The sequence below is a fragment of the Zootoca vivipara genome, chromosome 6 (assembly GCF_963506605.1).
Source record: "Zootoca vivipara chromosome 6, rZooViv1.1, whole genome shotgun sequence".
NCBI lineage: Eukaryota > Metazoa > Chordata > Lepidosauria > Squamata > Lacertidae > Zootoca > Zootoca vivipara.
In genome coordinates, this window is record NC_083281.1 from 35847911 (window position 1) to 35864294 (window position 16384).

General features: G+C 47.2%; 1 protein-coding gene across 1 annotated transcript; it reads left to right on the forward strand.

Moving 5' to 3' along the window:
• The first annotated feature begins 1203 nt into the window (after window positions 1–1203).
• Window positions 1204–13757, forward strand: SLC30A2 (solute carrier family 30 member 2). The gene is made up of 8 exons (XM_035120868.2): window positions 1204–1768; window positions 4993–5207; window positions 5847–5993; window positions 7067–7220; window positions 9435–9600; window positions 9949–10054; window positions 10993–11127; window positions 12760–13757. Exons 1-8 carry the CDS (start codon window positions 1716–1718, stop codon window positions 12903–12905), a joined length of 1122 nt encoding a protein of 373 aa, XP_034976759.1. The 5' UTR covers window positions 1204–1715; the 3' UTR covers window positions 12906–13757.
• Window positions 13758–16384: the final 2627 nt, after the last annotated feature.

Genomic DNA, 16384 nt, shown 5'->3' on the forward strand with positions numbered 1-16384 from the left:
TGGCTCCCCTAAGAAAAGCTCAACATTTTTGCCCTGCACCCCCCCAATTGAGGCTTTCCTCCTCCCTAAAAAGCTCAACAACTTTGACCTGAACCCCCCAAAAGCGGGCAGATCACTGCCAGTTTATAACTCTGTGAGTAGATCGCAGTCTCTTGGGAGTTGGTCACACCTGAGTAATCTAACCTAGGGGTTACCAGAGCATAAGGAACAGCATAAGTTAGGCTGTCCCTGCCCAGATAGGGGCCCAGCTGGGGCACCAGCCAAAGCTGATGGAAGGCACCTGAGCCTCAAGCAATAGCCAAGGATCTAGAAGTACCCCCAAGCTACTTACCTGCTCCTTCAGAGGGAGTGTAACCCCATCAAGAACAATAACCTCCCATGATGAATGGGAACTGACTTACCTTTCTGGGAGATAAGAAGGATAACCTCTGAATGGCCCTTGATCTGATGGCGGGGGGGGGGGGGCAGAGATGTTACAATAATCCCTGTGGTCACATCCACACCATACATTTAGGGCACAAATCTTTCCCCAAAGAATACTGTAGTGTGGGAGCTGTAGTGTGTTTAGGGCGCTGGGAATTGTAGTTCTATGGAATGTAGTTCATTCTTTGGGGGAAGCCAATACTGTTCAGGTGGTCTAAATGTACGGTACATTATATGTATGCTATGCGGTGGATGGGAACTAGACAGCTTTGGATAAAAAGGATTGGCCAAAAGTGCAGTGAACAAGCTAAACCACACAATGGCTAAAAACAGAACCTCCATTTTCCAAGACAGTATACCTTTGATTACCAGATCCTGAGAACAAACAGCAAAGACCAGCTAGCTGAGCTACCATACAACTGTGTCATTGCTTGCCAGCTCTTGAAATGGACAATTGTAGTATCTGGGGGGCTGAAAAGCAGTGGGTCTGGCATCTCTTAAAATTATTTTCTTCTGGTGGATTGTTGGCAAACGGCAGCCCTGACTGGGTGGTGTGAACAGCATGACCATAAGGCACACACCAGGCCCAGCAATGCACATAATTTGTGGCATCTCTCCAGTCAAAATGTTGCAGCATGGAATGCTTCTGTTTCACACCCTTACCTCTTTCAAGTTCCATTATATACCATTATATTTGCATTTCAGTCCTCATTGGGCTATATTTGGGGGTGTCCCCACCCTGCAGGATTTTAAAGAGCCAGTGGTCCAAGTCCCCTTTGAGTGGACCACAAGTCTTTGTAGCAACTGAGCATCCATCGGTACTGGACCTAGCAGGGCTCTCCTTATGTTGGATAAGACACAAACAAGTCGAAGTTCCAGTTTTGACCTTGGAGTTTCTGGGTTTGCGCCCCATCTCCTGAAAAAGCAAACAAACCCGGAACTCCCCACCACCACCCTTTTGTGTGCGCGCGCGAGGGGGAAGGTTGGGATCAGGGAGGGGTCGGCGTCTTGCTCTGTTCGCGTCTACCAGGTCAGCCGGCGTTTGCAAACTTTGCAGCCGGGCCGCCCCGGCCGCCTCCTTCTCCCCCTGCGGGGCTTTGCGCACGAGTCAGCGCCGTTTTCACACGGGCTGCTGCTCGCCCAGCCGAGATAAGAGGCAGCTGCCAGCGCGCCGGCCTTACCGGGTTGGAAGGCGGCGGAGGAAGGGGGCGGAAGGCCGGAGAGGTCGAGGCTGAACGGGGGCCTCCACGGGGAAAGGAGCGTCCGTCGGTTTGCACCTGCCGCCGGCGAGGATGGAGCCGGGCTCGGGAGAAAAGAGCCAGCTCCTCAACGGGGTGGAAGGCAGGTGAGTCCCGGGCAGCGGCCTCCGCGTTTCTTTCCCCCACCTTGCTTTCTGCTCCTGCAGTTCTCTGCCCCGAAGGCAACGCGGACGCTTCGCGCCAATATACGGTAGCTCCAGATCCTCCCCAAACCATTTACCACCTCGCTGCTTCCCCACAGTGCAGTCCGATTTTAAGCATGTTTACTCCGGCATAATAGCAGACTCCAAAGGGCCCAGATCCCTTCTGGCTCGCACCCCAAGTTGATAGGCAATACCATTCAAATAGTGTTCGCCTTGTGATTGATTATGCCGGGTGCAGCTTCCTCCCCCCCCCCACAATATTTTATTTAAGTTGATACCTTTGTAGTCGGGGTAAGTCCCGACAGGTTAAGGATATGATGATGATGATGATGACACTAAATAGGTGCAAGATTGGACTCTAGGTGTGCAAACCTGTGTTTGCTCAGGTGTGAATTGTGTTGCGTTCAGTGGGAGTTAGGCCCTAGTGAGTGCCAGGTAGAGCCTTGCAGCCTTATCTAGGTCGCTGGCTTTGGGAGAGGGGGGTCATCACAGCCTGCCCACCTTAACCTGCATAAGAGTTTGGGGGCTCCATAGAAGCCTTCAGATCCAAAATTGTGCAGGCAGACCCTCCCAGTACAGACCCTCTTACAGTACTGGGCTGGAGCCCAAAGAAGTGTAATGAACTTACAAAAACGAAAAAGAAAAATCCTGCCAATTCCTAAAACACGGGTGGAGAAGCTGTGCCCTTCCCCCCAATGTTTTTGGACCCCCAATTTTGCCAGTCCCCACCAGCAGGACCATGAGCCAGGGATGGCTTTTCTGATTGGTTTTGGCAATTTACACCCTGCTTAACAGCACTCCTCTCTAAGTAGTAGTAACAGCAAGCTCAGTAAATGCCATGGAGATAAAATCAGTTAAAAGCTAACTCTAAAATAAAAAGTAGCTTAAAATGACTGCTGATATGGACTCCGGAAGTTCAACAGGGAAGTGGGGGGGGGCTATCTGATATCAGCTGGGAGGGGACAGTAAGCTTACAACATCTGGAAAGCCAAGGGTTCGCCATCTGTGGTCTAGAATCAAATCAAGAAGTTAAACTTTTCCTGGCATAAAATTTCAGGGAGGCTTTATCTGTTGAATGTTGATATCTGTTGTGCATTTGTTAAAGGCAAGGGAGGCAGCTTTGTGTGAAAAAAGGATGGCAGCCTCAGGCTCAAGCCCTCCCAGGGTGCGTGTTCAAAGAGTAATTAATCACTACTGTACTAAGTAACTTTGACATCCTTTTTTAAACTGCAATAATGGTATCTAAAAGCAAGGTAAAAGGGTTGTTCCTGTACACCCCCACTATACCAGGGAAAACCTATGAGCGGCGTGTGGGTTCTGTTCTTGTAGCAGAGACTGCGAACAGAGAGTGGGATCAGAGGGTAGGGATTGTTCCAGTTTAGTTAATGTAAAAATGGAATCTTGTGTAATCTAGCATAAAATGCTTTGCAGCAGGGTGATGGCAGCATTTCAGGAAAAATGCAGGGCTGTTTTGGAGAGAGCCCTGGGCTGCGACATGTATTTGTAACTCTTATACACCACCCTCCTAGAAGAAGCACTGGGCAGACCACTCCCCCCCCCACATTATCCTTACAACAACCCTGTGAGGTAGGTTGGGGAAGAGAGAGTTATATGCCAAGGTCACCCAGCGCGTGGGCTAAACTCTATGCGTTTGTTCTTGTTCTATAAAGAGCATCTGCAAGGAAGCAACTTCCAGGCAAATGTGGCGAAAGCTTAAAACTTTTTCTCTGCCTGCCCTTGTTCTGAGAAAACTTGCCTCTTGGAAGCAGCTGTTGGCATTTCAAGGGCACCATCAGAAGCTTCCCTTGAAATGTAAATTGCAACTTTAGAGAGGAAAAGGGTTGGGTTTTTTTGGTCAGATAAGGTTGCATGGAGAGAAAATAAGCTCCTCCCCACCCCACCCTCAGGGTCCCAAGATTGCTCAAGCTTTGCAAGAGATGCTGTATTTGTCCTTAAAAACTTACAAGTTGCTATATACAGTACATTGAAAAGCTTGAACTTGGTGTGATATACAGAACAAAACCCTTGTATGTTAACTGCATTATTGCACTCAGCTTCATGGCTGAGTGGGGATTTGAACCCTGGTCTCCCCTGCCCTCCTTTGGCACTGTAGAAACCGAAATTGTTTGCCTGGGTGGATAGTAGGAATGTGTGTGTGTTTGTGTATGTGTGTGAGAGAAGAACCTCTGCTCCTCAAAAAGTAAGAGTCACACCCATCCATTGTTCTGCCTGTGTCCCTCTTGCCTGCCTTTAGCATGCAGCCCTCAGAGGTTGCCTGTGAGTGATTGCAAGAGGCATTGTCACATTGCAAGGGCACATTCCACCCAGGAAAAGAACACCTGGGAGGGGCAGAGCAGGGCTGGTGCTGCAGGACAAATTACCTGGGGAATGAATGGGGCTTGGTCAAGGAGGAATCAAGAGGGCTGGAGGGGAAGGGCTGCATTTGCCCCCTGGGCCTGAGGTTCCCCACCCTTGACTTGAGTGGTGCATATGTGCAGAGGCAACAGGAGCCAAATTGCTTGGTAGTGCTGCCTAATTCCTGGAGGGCATGTAAATCAATCTCATTCACTCAATCTCACACACAAGCAAACACAATAATAAATGTGATCAAGATACTATTTATTTATTAGTTTACATTTCTTTCCCACCAAGGGATACATTTCTATCCCACCATGTTGCCCAGAGTGGTTGGAGCAACACAGTAAAAGTAAGAAATTATTATTATTATTTATTATTATTATTATTATTGGCTCAAGGTTATGTACCTAGTTTTCCCACACTCCCATTTTATCCTCACAACAACCCTGAGAGGTAGGTTAAACTGGGAGACCCAAGGACCACCCAGTGAGCTTCCCATGTGAGGACCTGAATCTTGGGCTTCCTATGTCCTAGTCCTGCACACTAATAGTGACTTTTGTAAATTAAATTCATCAGGAGCTGAAGTAAGGCATCCCGTTCCAGCATCTGCTGTTTTCTGCTTTGCTTTTCCAGCTGACATTCAACATTGTGTGGCTAACTAACATACTTGGTCCTTATTGGACATCTTTTGTGGTGGTGGTGGGGGTTATTCAGTTTATTGTTGTGCTTCTGCAAATTTAGAGTTTGGGGGACAGCAGCATCTCTGCCTGAGACAATCTCTCTCTAAAAATCTTCTCTTTATGACACAGGTCTTATTTAGGAGTTGTGGGTAAGAATTTCCCGAACCCAATGGTCGGCTACGTTCCGGACCTTTCCTCCTTCGAGCTGGGCCTGAACGGGAACCAGCACTGCCATTCCAGCTGGGCATCCAACAGCAGCTACGATGCTGAAAAAGAGAGAGCTCGGAAGAAGCTCTACCTCGCCTCGGCCATCTGCTTGGTCTTCATGGTGGGAGAAGTTGTGGGTAAGGCTCTTGACGCTTTTTGACACAGCCCTGTTTGCTTGCAGAGAGCTGTCGGGTTGTGTATCATGACTGTGTACAAATTATCATCATCTATCGAATCATAGAATTGTAAAGTTGGAAGGGACCTCGAGGGTGTTCCAAGGGATACATACAGAGGCCCAGAGGGCAGCATTTGGCCCACAGACCTGAGTTTCCCCAACACTACTGGAATGCATGAATCCTCTGTACTCAGTGTTGGAAACTCGCATTGCTCTAGGCACATTTTGCAATAGGGAATTTCATTGGTGCAAGTAGCTTCTGAGTTCTGGGTGTAGTACTGCGCCTAATATTTCAGATTAAAACTGCAGAGTGGAAAGAAAGGAGGACCTTTTTCTGCCTCCCCACTTCCAGCTACTCTCTGAAGACTGGAGAAGAGACCCTCTCAAGAATATTAGGAGGGTCGGCAGAGAAAGGACTAGACCATGTGAAAAATGAACATAATATTTTAGCTGCAGTTCATTCATTTTCAGCTTTGTATTCCTGTTATAAAAAAGCATGCCTAGACATTCTGTTGTCTAGGATTAAGGTGCCATTTAGCTCCTAGCTTCCACATCTCAGTTTCTAATACTGCCTTCTGCCTGTTGGGCTCTCTCTCCCCAGGGGGGTACCTTGCCCACAGCCTTGCCATCATGACTGACGCCGCCCACCTCTTGACGGACTTCGCCAGCATGATGATCAGCCTTTTCTCTCTCTGGATGTCCTCTCGGCCCCCCACCAAGACCATGAATTTTGGCTGGCATCGAGCAGGTAACAACATCCTGGCTACTAAGGAGTAAGTCTCAGCGAATACAGTTAAGCAGACTTCCAAGGAAGCCCACCTAAGGTTGTGCCTGCCGGCTATGTGGCATTCACACTGTAGTAGATCAAATACAAACTTCTGAGCAGGGAATATAGAGCTGTGTTGGTGGGGCATGCTGATTTAAAAAAAAAAAAAACCCAGCACAATTGGGGGTGTGTGTGTGAAAAGTTGCAACATGATCTGGGAATTCAAAAGATATGTTGGTTAAATTAATGTAACTTAGTTTTGCTTGGTAAGTAAAATGTGTATAAAATTGCATAGAAATAATTAAAAATGATTGCCAAGTACTTGCAGTTGTTGTTGGCATCCATTTGTCTCGGGAGACAATGAAGGAGGGTGCCTTTGGGGGTTATGTCAAACTGCTGGAGAGTTGCAGCGCCTGCTGTGGCTGTAGAGACTGACGTAGGAGCAACATGTTTTGTTGCAGCTGGGGCAGATGAAGGCGTCCAATTGTGCTGCTGAAGATGCAGCTATATTATTATTATTTAGCATTACCTGATATTTTTCGGAAGGTAGAATTAAAAGTGTTTGGGTTTCCGAAAGCAGAGGGAGTAATGGATCTCATTTTAACCCAGAAAATAACTATGTGTGTGTTATCTCAGTGATGCAGGGAGGACTGAGTTGGGGACGGTAAGATTTGCGGGCCCAATTCACATGAAACTCCTGCACATGGGAGAATTTACACACAGGTCCCAATATCTCCCGTTCCCCCTCCAATAAGGTGCTTAATGCCTTTATTGTTGTGATCTGAAACAGTTCTCAGCACATAATTTTTACTGTTGAGGCTGCCTGCACAAATAGAGTAGCACTGAATCGGGCCTCTTGCTGCCTTGTGCAGTTGGTCGGTCTGTCGCAAGAGAATGTATTGGAGCAGTCTAACTGGGTAGCTTTATTTGGTGGATGTGCTCCCGAGTGTATGCACCTAGGACCAAACGCTCAGCTAGTAGCTGCTTGGGGAGTAGTTGCTCTTCGCCTGCCATTGAAACCTAACCTAACCAAACCTTCCTGGCTTTCTCTACAGAGATCTTGGGAGCCCTGTTGTCTGTGCTGTCTATCTGGGTGGTGACTGGTGTCCTGGTTTATTTAGCAGTGCAACGGCTGCTCTCGGGCGAGTACGAGATAGAAGGGAATGCAATGCTCATCACCTCTGGCTGTGCCGTGGCAGTAAACATCATGTATGTAAGCATGCTCAGAATGGACTTGAATGGGCACCTAAGGAAGTTGCATAAACTGGAGATTCTCCTCAGATGCGGGTTGACCCTGGCAATGGATTTTGGGCCGCATAGATCAGTGGTTGTTGTTGTTGTTTAGTCGTTTAGTCGTGTCCGACTCTTCGTGACCCCATGGACCATAGCACGCCAGGCACTCCTGTCTTGCACTGCCTCCCGCAGTTTGGTCAAACTCATGTTCGTAGCTTCGAGAACACTGTCCAACCATCTTGTTCTCTGTCATCCCCTTCTCCTAGTGCCCTCAATCTTTCCCAACATCAGGGTCTTTTCCAAGGATTCTTCTCTTCTCATGAGGTGGCCAAAGTATTGGAGCCTCAGCTTCACGATCTGTCCTTCCAGGGAGCACTCAGGGCTGATTTCCTTAAGAATGGATAGGTTTGATCTTCTTGCAGTCCATGGGACTCTCAAGAGTCTCCTCCAGCACCATAATTCAAAAGCATCAATTCTTCGGCGATCAGCCTTCTTTATGGTCCAGCTCTCACTTCCATACATCGCTACTGGGAAAACCATAGCTTTAACTATATGGACCTTTGTCAGCAAGGTGATGTCTTTGCTTTTTAAGATGCTGTCTAGGTTTGTCATTGCTTTTCTCCCAAGAAGCAGGCGTCTTTTAATTTCGTGACTGCTGTCACCATCTGCAGTGATCAAGGAGCCCAAGAAAGTAAAATCTCTCACTGCCTCCATTTCTTCCCCTTCTATTTGCCAGGAGGTGATGGGACCAGTGGCCATGATCTTGGTTTTTTTGATGTTGAGCTTCAGACCATATTTTGCGCTCTCCTCTTTCACCCTCATTAAAAGGTTCTTTAATTCCTCCTCGCTTTCTCCCATCAAGGTTGTGTCATCTGCATATCTGAGGTTGTTGATATTTCTTCCGGCAATCTTAATTGGTACCATGCTTTATGGGCCAAAACAAGTCTTGTGTTCATTGTGGGGAATCTCCAGCCTTTGGTCCTGCCCACTGACATCAGATGGTAGGAAAAGGCATGGCTGCCTTCTCTTTGAAGTCCCTTTGCAAGCAGTTTCTATTGAAGCATCCTGGAAGCTGACTTTAAAAGTGATATTGTCACTTGAAATGATAATGAAGTCAGGTGATTAGCCTGCAGGGATGCGTGGAGATAGAGATGCCCCACCCAGTGCCCCACCCCTGTGCGAAAAGGATCAGGAAGCTGGTAATAGAAAGGACTTTAGCCAGAGGCCCTGGAGAGACACTGCCCATTAAGGGTCTACATTACTGGGCTGGGCAGACCACCTGAGCTGGTGTGAAGCAGCTTCCTGGGTTTTTGCTTCCGGATGTCAGGGGCTGAATGAACAAAAGCCTCTGGTCAAAGGAAGAGCCCAACTCTCTTGCCCCCACTTCTGAGTGTTTTTACTTTCGATGTTCTTCATTTAGTGCAGGGGTAGGCAACCTAAGTCCCGGGGGCCGGATGCAGCCCAATCGCCTTCTCAATCTGGCCCACGGATGGTCCGGGGATCAGCGTGTTTTTACATGAGTAGAATGTGTCCTTTTATTTAAAATGCAGCTCTGGGTTATTTGACCCCCTGCCCCATTTCCACCCTTTTCTTTTTTTCCCATATGAGGCTGCATTTTAATTTTAATGTATTTAATCTTGTTCTTATGTTGTATTTTAATCAGTTGTTTTATATCTAGTGTTAGCCGCCCTGATTGGGGAGGGCAGGTTCCTGACCCCTGGTTTAGTGCAATTATCAGATTTCTGTCCTGCCCTTCTTCCTGAGGGTTCCCAGCAGGGTGCCAAACAACAAGTAATACAACTTATATACAGAATGCAAGAGGAGTTGAGAAGTCAGTGTGGGATTTAGTTATTTAACTGTAGCATTATTTCTCTGCTCGTCAGCTGGGGAAAGGGTCGCAGAACTGCATCTGGAAGAATTAAGATAGTTTCTGCCCAACGCAGTCAGAAAGAAATGACAGAGGAGGAAAAAGCAATGGGGAGGGAAGAGGAAAATAAAGAAGCCCAGATACGAATTTTTAAAGGAACTAATGACAACCAGCTGAGGCAGGAAGAGAGTTCAGGAAAGATCAGAAAGCAGAACGAGCGGTTTGGCCCTGCTTCCCTTCTTTGCCTCTGCTGCAGCCTGATGCTCTCCTTTTGGTAAAGGCTTCTCTCCCTGCCCACTTTTCCTTTTCCTTTCTCCCTCCAGAATGGGCATTGCTCTCCACCAGTCAGGGCATGGGCACAGTCACGGCAATGGGCATAGTCATGGCAGTGGGCACAACACCAGTGTCCGGGCTGCTTTCATCCACGTGGTTGGGGATTTCCTGCAGAGCATTGGAGTCTTGGTGGCAGCCTACATCATCTACTTCAAGGTACAGTAAAGCGGTCTGGAATAATTGATAACTGCAAAGAATATTTATTCCATGATGGAGCAGCTCTGCCGACTCCTTAAGGGGACAACTGCTGCTGTTACCATGTTGGCTCTGTAAAGAACAAGCTTGTTTGGGGTCAGTAATAAGTTAGGTGCAGAGCACAGCAGGGAATCTGCAGTCCAGTGGCAGAGCATCTCAGGTTCGGTCCCCAGCATCATCCCTCCCTGAAACCCTAGAGAGCTACTGCTGGTCATTGTAGTGGGTACTGATCTAGATAGTCCATTGAACAGACTCTGTCTAAGGCAGAGAGGCTCATGGTTTTCTTTCTCCTTCGCCTTCTTCCTCCAGCCAGAGTACAAATACGTGGATCCCATCTGCACCTTCCTGTTTTCCATCCTGGTCCTTGGAACGACCCTAAGCATCCTCCGAGATGTTGTCCTTGTGTTGATGGAAGGCAAGTCTCTCCTTTTGAAGTAGGGGAAAGAGATTGGAGCATCAAGTTGGACTGTGCCATGAATTTTCTATGTATGAGGAGGAGGGGGAGCGGCTACTTGGTGTGTGGGGGACATTGCAAGTCAAAGCAAGGCATTGCAGCACTTTAAAATGCAGGATGTCGTTTTACTTTTACTTTGTTCGACTTCTGTTGCATTCTAAGGGTTTGGGTAGTAATGTGTTAGTTACCGTATTTCACCTTGTGTCTCCTTGTCCCCATAGCAGCTGGAGGGACACACTGTTTCAGTCTGGAAAATAGGGTGGGTGGGAAGGAAGCACCACACCTCTGAGTCTCTGGAAGGTCCCTCCCTCTCCAGCTGCTGAAATGATAGGGTGGGGAGCCTCAGGCCTGGGGGCCAAATGAGGTCCTCCAGTCCTCTCTCTATGGAGGCATCTCCTCCCCCATCGTTCTGCCCGGTTCTGAGGTCCAGCTCCGAGGGCCTTCTGGCGGTTCCCTCGCTACGAGAAGCTAAGTTACAGGGAACCAGGCAGAGGGCCTTCTCGGTAGTGGCACCCACCCTGTGGAATGCCCTCCCACCAGAGGTCAAAGAAAACAACAACAATTACCAGACCTTTAGAAGGCATCTTAAGGCAGCCCTGTTTAGGGAAGCTTTTAATGTTTGATGGATTTCTGTATTTTAATGTTTTGTTGGAAGCCGCCCAGAGTGGCTGGGGGAACCCGGCCAGATGGGCGGGGTATAAATAAATTATTATTATTATTATTTATTTATGGCTCTCAGGGCTGGGGGAAAAGACCCCCAAGGAAACACGAAGTCGTCTTCCATGGTATAATCCAATCAAACCATGTGTTTTAGCTTTGCGCAAGACAAAGAAGCAGTTGTGTCGTCATGTTGTCCGCTTCTCACCAGCATCTCCTCCTCCACCTTTGCTTCTTTGCAGCCACCCCAAAGGGTGTGGAGTTCAATGATGTGAAGAGTATCTTGCTGTCCATAAGCGGAGTGAAAGCCTTGCACAGCCTCCATATTTGGGCCCTGACGGTATCTCAGCCCGTGCTGTCTGTCCACATTGCCATCAGTAAGTTACACTCCTGAGCAAGGAGGTTTTTTTTTCCCTGGGGGTTTGGGGAGAAGGGGGGGGGGGAGAAAATATAATAAATCGGGCTTCTAGTTGTGGTCCAAAAATATCTGAAAGGCACCCAGGTTGGCAAAGGCTGTTCTAAATAAACAAGTATAACTGAAAGGTGGGAGCAAGTTAGTTTCTCACAGAAACAAATGAGGGGACTCGTGCCTGCACCCCCTGCCTTGCATCTCACGTTCTACGAATGCTAGAAACTTACTTTGTTTGGGGGTGTGTTTTTTTTTAAAAAAAGAAGAAATATGGGCATCTTGTGTTACATCTGGCAGGGGAGAGGCAGTCCTTCCTTCCTTCCTTCCCTGCCCACATGGCTACGCATGCCTCGATGAGTTGCAGGTTTAGGGGTTACAAGCTGCAGTCACTGTAGCTGAGGTGGGTGTTGGATTTTGCAACTGGGGAAGAAAAGCATGTGGGCATAGACCAGGCACCCCTAAACTTTGGCCCTCCTGATGTTTTGGACTACAATTCCCATCATCCCTGACCACTGGTCCTGTTAGCTAGGGATCATGGGAGTTGTAGGCCAAAACATCTGGAGGGCCGCAGTTTGGGGATAGACAGCGCTGGCACCCAGAAAAGCCAGGCTTTGACTGGGATGGTCTGCCAACCTCCACCTTTGATCTAGCAAGCATGCATCCTCCTCCTCCTACCCAGTGGCTGGATGGCTTAGGCAGCATGCTGAATATCTTCAACTGCCCCTTACCCCCAACCCTGTGCTTTTTAAAAAATAGAACACTTTGTATTTGTTTAATAATAATAATTAATAATAATAATAAATAAGTAATTTATTATTTATATGCCATCCATCTGACTGGGTTGCCCCAGCCACTCTGGGTGACTCCCAACAAAAAATAGTAAAAACACAACGCAATTTTTTATTTTTAAACATTTCTAAAACGTTTAAAAATCTCTCTTAAGCAGTATACAAAAATAACACTGAACGAAGTAAGACTATCACAAAATCAGTGAATGAAACCCAGGAACTGGTTAAAGACAGGCATTTGGAAATAACGGGGCCCAATTCAACAGGTCACAGAAAGCACAGGCAGAAACAAAAACAAAGCAAAAAACATCTTCACAACTAATGGATGATTTTTCATATATACCAGAGGGTGCTTGTGGTGGTGCGGATGGGGGAGAGAGGCTCTGAAATTGCTTGGATCCTGACCAGTTTGTGGGCTTTGTCCTTGGTGATGTTTTTGTTGCCATTGACTTGATTACATAATCACCTTCATGAACAGTCCGTTTTGATCCTTTCTGGGGAAGAAGCTGCCCTAATAGGCAGCTGTAAACCTGCTTTGCAACAGGCAAAACTTAAGAGGGTATGTAGGGGTGCTCTCGCAGATATCTGGGGCCCAAGTAGGGCCACAAACGTACTGTGAGAAAGGCTCCCAGATGCATGACTTAGCATGGCGGAAATAAATCCACTTGTGCCGCCTTCCTCAACATGGCACCACCCAGATGTTTTGAACTACAACTAACAGTACACCATCTCCCCTCACCCTCGGACTTTGTGTCAAATAAACGGTACCTGTCTTCCTTTTGCTGCCCTCGCTTGCTGGCCTCCCTTTCCAGACAAAGACGCAGATGCTCAGGCTGTCTTGAAGGAAGCGAGTTCCCGCCTGCAGGGAGCCTTCAACTTCCACACGACGACAATCCAGATTGAGAACTACTCCGAGGACATGAAGGACTGCCGGGAGTGCCAGAGTCCCTCTGACTGACTGTTTAGAAAATAAAGAGAATCTGAGGAGAGTTGTAGAGCAGCCTGCAGATGGATATGCAGCCTTGTCAAAACTGCTACCTCAGAATTCGTTCCAGTGTGACCGTTACTCAGGGCCAAGTAACTCATTCAGAGTCACCTAAGTGCTGATGCTTAGTTTGTTGGGAGCAACTGAAAGTACCACTGCGCTCTCTCTCTCTCTCTCTCTCTCTCTCTCTCTCTCTTGTCTCTCTCTCTCTGCTTCTCCCTTTCTTTCTGTTTCTCTCTCTCTCTCTCCTATAGTTTTATAAGTACTGTACCTGAAAATAAAACTCTGGGATCTTTCTGTTTATTGATTTGGCTGTAATACCTCCTCAATGCAAGGAGTTTCCTCTTTCTCAGGGGAGTTAGGATCTTTCTCCTTGTATCTAGAGTGGAGATGGGAGAGAAAGTCATTTCAGTTTGCATTTCAAGGCAAACTTGCATAATTTTTGAAGCGATACATGGACTAAAACACCACCCATTGTTAGTAATTTGCACTTCTTGGCTGCAGAACTGCACTGCAAAATTCCAAGTAATGTGCTCAAAAATGCACCTGCTAAGGGAAAGTGTGTTAGCTAGTTAGTTATTTTTGTGCATATAATAGGGTTGCCATATTTCAAAAGTGAAAATCCAGACACAAAAGTTTTTGAGCTTTTTTAAAAAAAATTATTTTCAACACAGAAAGCCCTGTTGCCATACATCTGGGTTTTCCCAGGCATTTTGCCATTTTCCAGAAATCCTGGACACTATTTACAACAACCGATTCCCAAATATGTTCGTGGAAACCCAGATGAATGGTAGCCCTAGCATATAACATACAAAAATATATTATTTTGGGAGAAATTGCTTTGTGGAGATGTGCATGTTTGGCAAAATAGCATCCAGAAGGGGTGTTTTTCGTGGTTTTTTTTTGTTTTTGTTATTGTTTTTTTGAGAGAGAGAGGCTCCCTAAAAATGCTGATAAATTTTCATGAGGAGCTTTTTCTTAAGAAAGAATACAAACTGATGAGGAGAGGTAGAGAACTGAAAATTGGAAGAATGAGAAACCAAGAAGATGCTGACAGTTACGTCCATCCCTTATCTACAGTTCAGGGCCAACTCCAGGACTGAGGAGAGCCCTAGCCATAGAATTGCCTCACCATTTAAATTTCCCACAATGCCCTGAAATGTCCAACGTAGCATCACTCTGAGAATTTACAGAACTGGCTTCACCGCAAGCTTTTAATAACTGGTTGAAGCCAAAGTTACTCACACAACAGGACTTCGCTGTCCTCTTTCCCCCTGGGAGCAGATTTTGAGGGTTGTGACTGGGTGGTAGTGGAAGGTGCAGCCTGGCTGTGTAAGTCCACCCCACTCATGCCACCGCTGTTGAGATACAAAGCGATGCTTTCATTGTTATGTACCGTTACGCTGTTCTGAGGGCATGGGAATAGGGTGAGGAAGCTGTTATAAATTGTATTAAGAGTGATCTGTTAAAATGGGGGGGGGGAGCCCTCTGCTCTTATGCCTTTGACAGCAGTCCAATGCAGAACTTAAAGCAAGTCATGCTCTGAATGGCGTGGAGTTAAGGCCTCACCTGTTTAATTTCCAGTGTGGCAGAAAAAGCCTCACCTTAATTTCTGAGAATCCAGCTGCCATTAACATCACAGGAGCCCAGTCAGTGGTGGTGAGAAGGCTGGTCACACTGGGTGGGGGTTTTTTTGGGTGGTGGTGGTGGTTCTGGAACTGTAGTCCCCTGGCAGGATCTGGTGATGCCACAGAAACCATTCTGAGGAACTGTGGGAAATTAAAATGGCCTTCCAGTCAGCCACAGCTGATAGCAGCTCTAGTACTGCTTCGAGCACCAGGTAAGCCTGTGGGATGGGTGGCCATCACAGGACACTTGGTCAGGGGCTCCTCACAAACAGCAGCCGGCCTGGGTTTAGGAAGCGAGCAGGCTGCAAGCGTGACGGACCAGGCGTGGCCTTGCAAAAGACAACAAATGCCTAGTGCTCACTGAGCCTGATTTAAGTCACTAACCAACCACTAGAGGGCAGCAGAGGCTTACCTTAAGCTGTGCTGTTGCTCACAAATGCCCCAAATATTCCTTCTAGACCTTTTAAGTAACAGGTTCGGGCTTTATGTTGGGCAAGGACCCACTGAATTAAATTTCGATTAGCAGCCAGTTTCTCACCTGGGAGAGATCTCTGCCTGAAAGCTCTGGATATCTGCTGCCATTCAGTGTAGACAATATTGAGCGAAATGGACTAATGCTCTGGCTTGGCATAGACAGCTCCCTAGAGAGCAAGGTATATTACTTCCCTGACCTCAATACATGGTAAGTTAGTCCTTGCTGGCCTTTTAAGAGCCTTCCTGCTTGTTTGGTTTAGGGGAGGGGAGGGGCTTGGACTTCTGCCCTCAAGTCCAGCCCCCGAGGGCAGGCGCTGCTGCATGAATCTGTGTCATAAGACTTGCACATTTTGCGCCGTGATCCCTCCAGCGTGGCCGCATGCCTGGTGTGCTTTGTGCAAAAGGTGGAGGAGTGCAGAGCCTTCCCCTGTGCTGTGATGACCCCAAAGAGGCCAGCAAGTCACAGCTGCTTAAGGCAGCATCACATGAAATGCTTTTTCTTTTTGCCCTCAAACCTCCCTGTTAGAACAGCTCTTGCTGCCATGCGGCTTTGCAAGTGCCGACTGTGTTGCTGTTTTTGTGTTGGATGAGTTCCAGTTAGTAAGGCTTGAGAATGTGGATAAGGTGCTTGCGTTGATCTGAGCGACCGCTTGCATTCTGGACCCTTGCCCCCTCTTGGCTGATCAAAACTAGCAGGGAGGGGGCAGCTGGCTGGGCCAGGGAGGAGATCAATGCATCCTGCAAGAGGGGGTGGTCCCTGCCTGCTTGAAGGAGGCAGTGGTAAGACCACTCCTCAAGAAACCCACCCTGGATTCAGAAAATCTAAGTAAGTACCACCCAGTTGCTAATCTTACCTCTTTGGGCAAGGTTCTTGAGCAGGGGGTTGTGGACTAGAGCCAAGCACTCGATAAGAGGAAACTGATGATAAATCCACTGATTAAAGGCCACTGCATTAAACTAATATTTCTCCTGGAACTTCGTGGCTCAGATTGATGGATGGATTGGTTACTATTTATAGCCCACCCACCTTATCATCTTGTGTCAGGGCTGATGACATATTTAGTGAACTGCCTGCCTGCTTTGTGCAAAACTGGCTTTCCCCTTCTTATTTTACAAGATTACACATGAAATTACAATAATAATCATAATAATCATACTGCACAATGCAGGTAACCACACATTTTTATTCCTCATCTTAATAGTCTCACTATATATTACTGTGGGTTTCACCAATGTTAGTCCTCCTCAGAGTAGTCCCATTGAGGTTATGGTTCATTACTTTCAATTGGTCTACTCTTGAGTTGCACTTTGTTGGCAGCAACACTTTGATTACACAAAAAAATTCTCTCC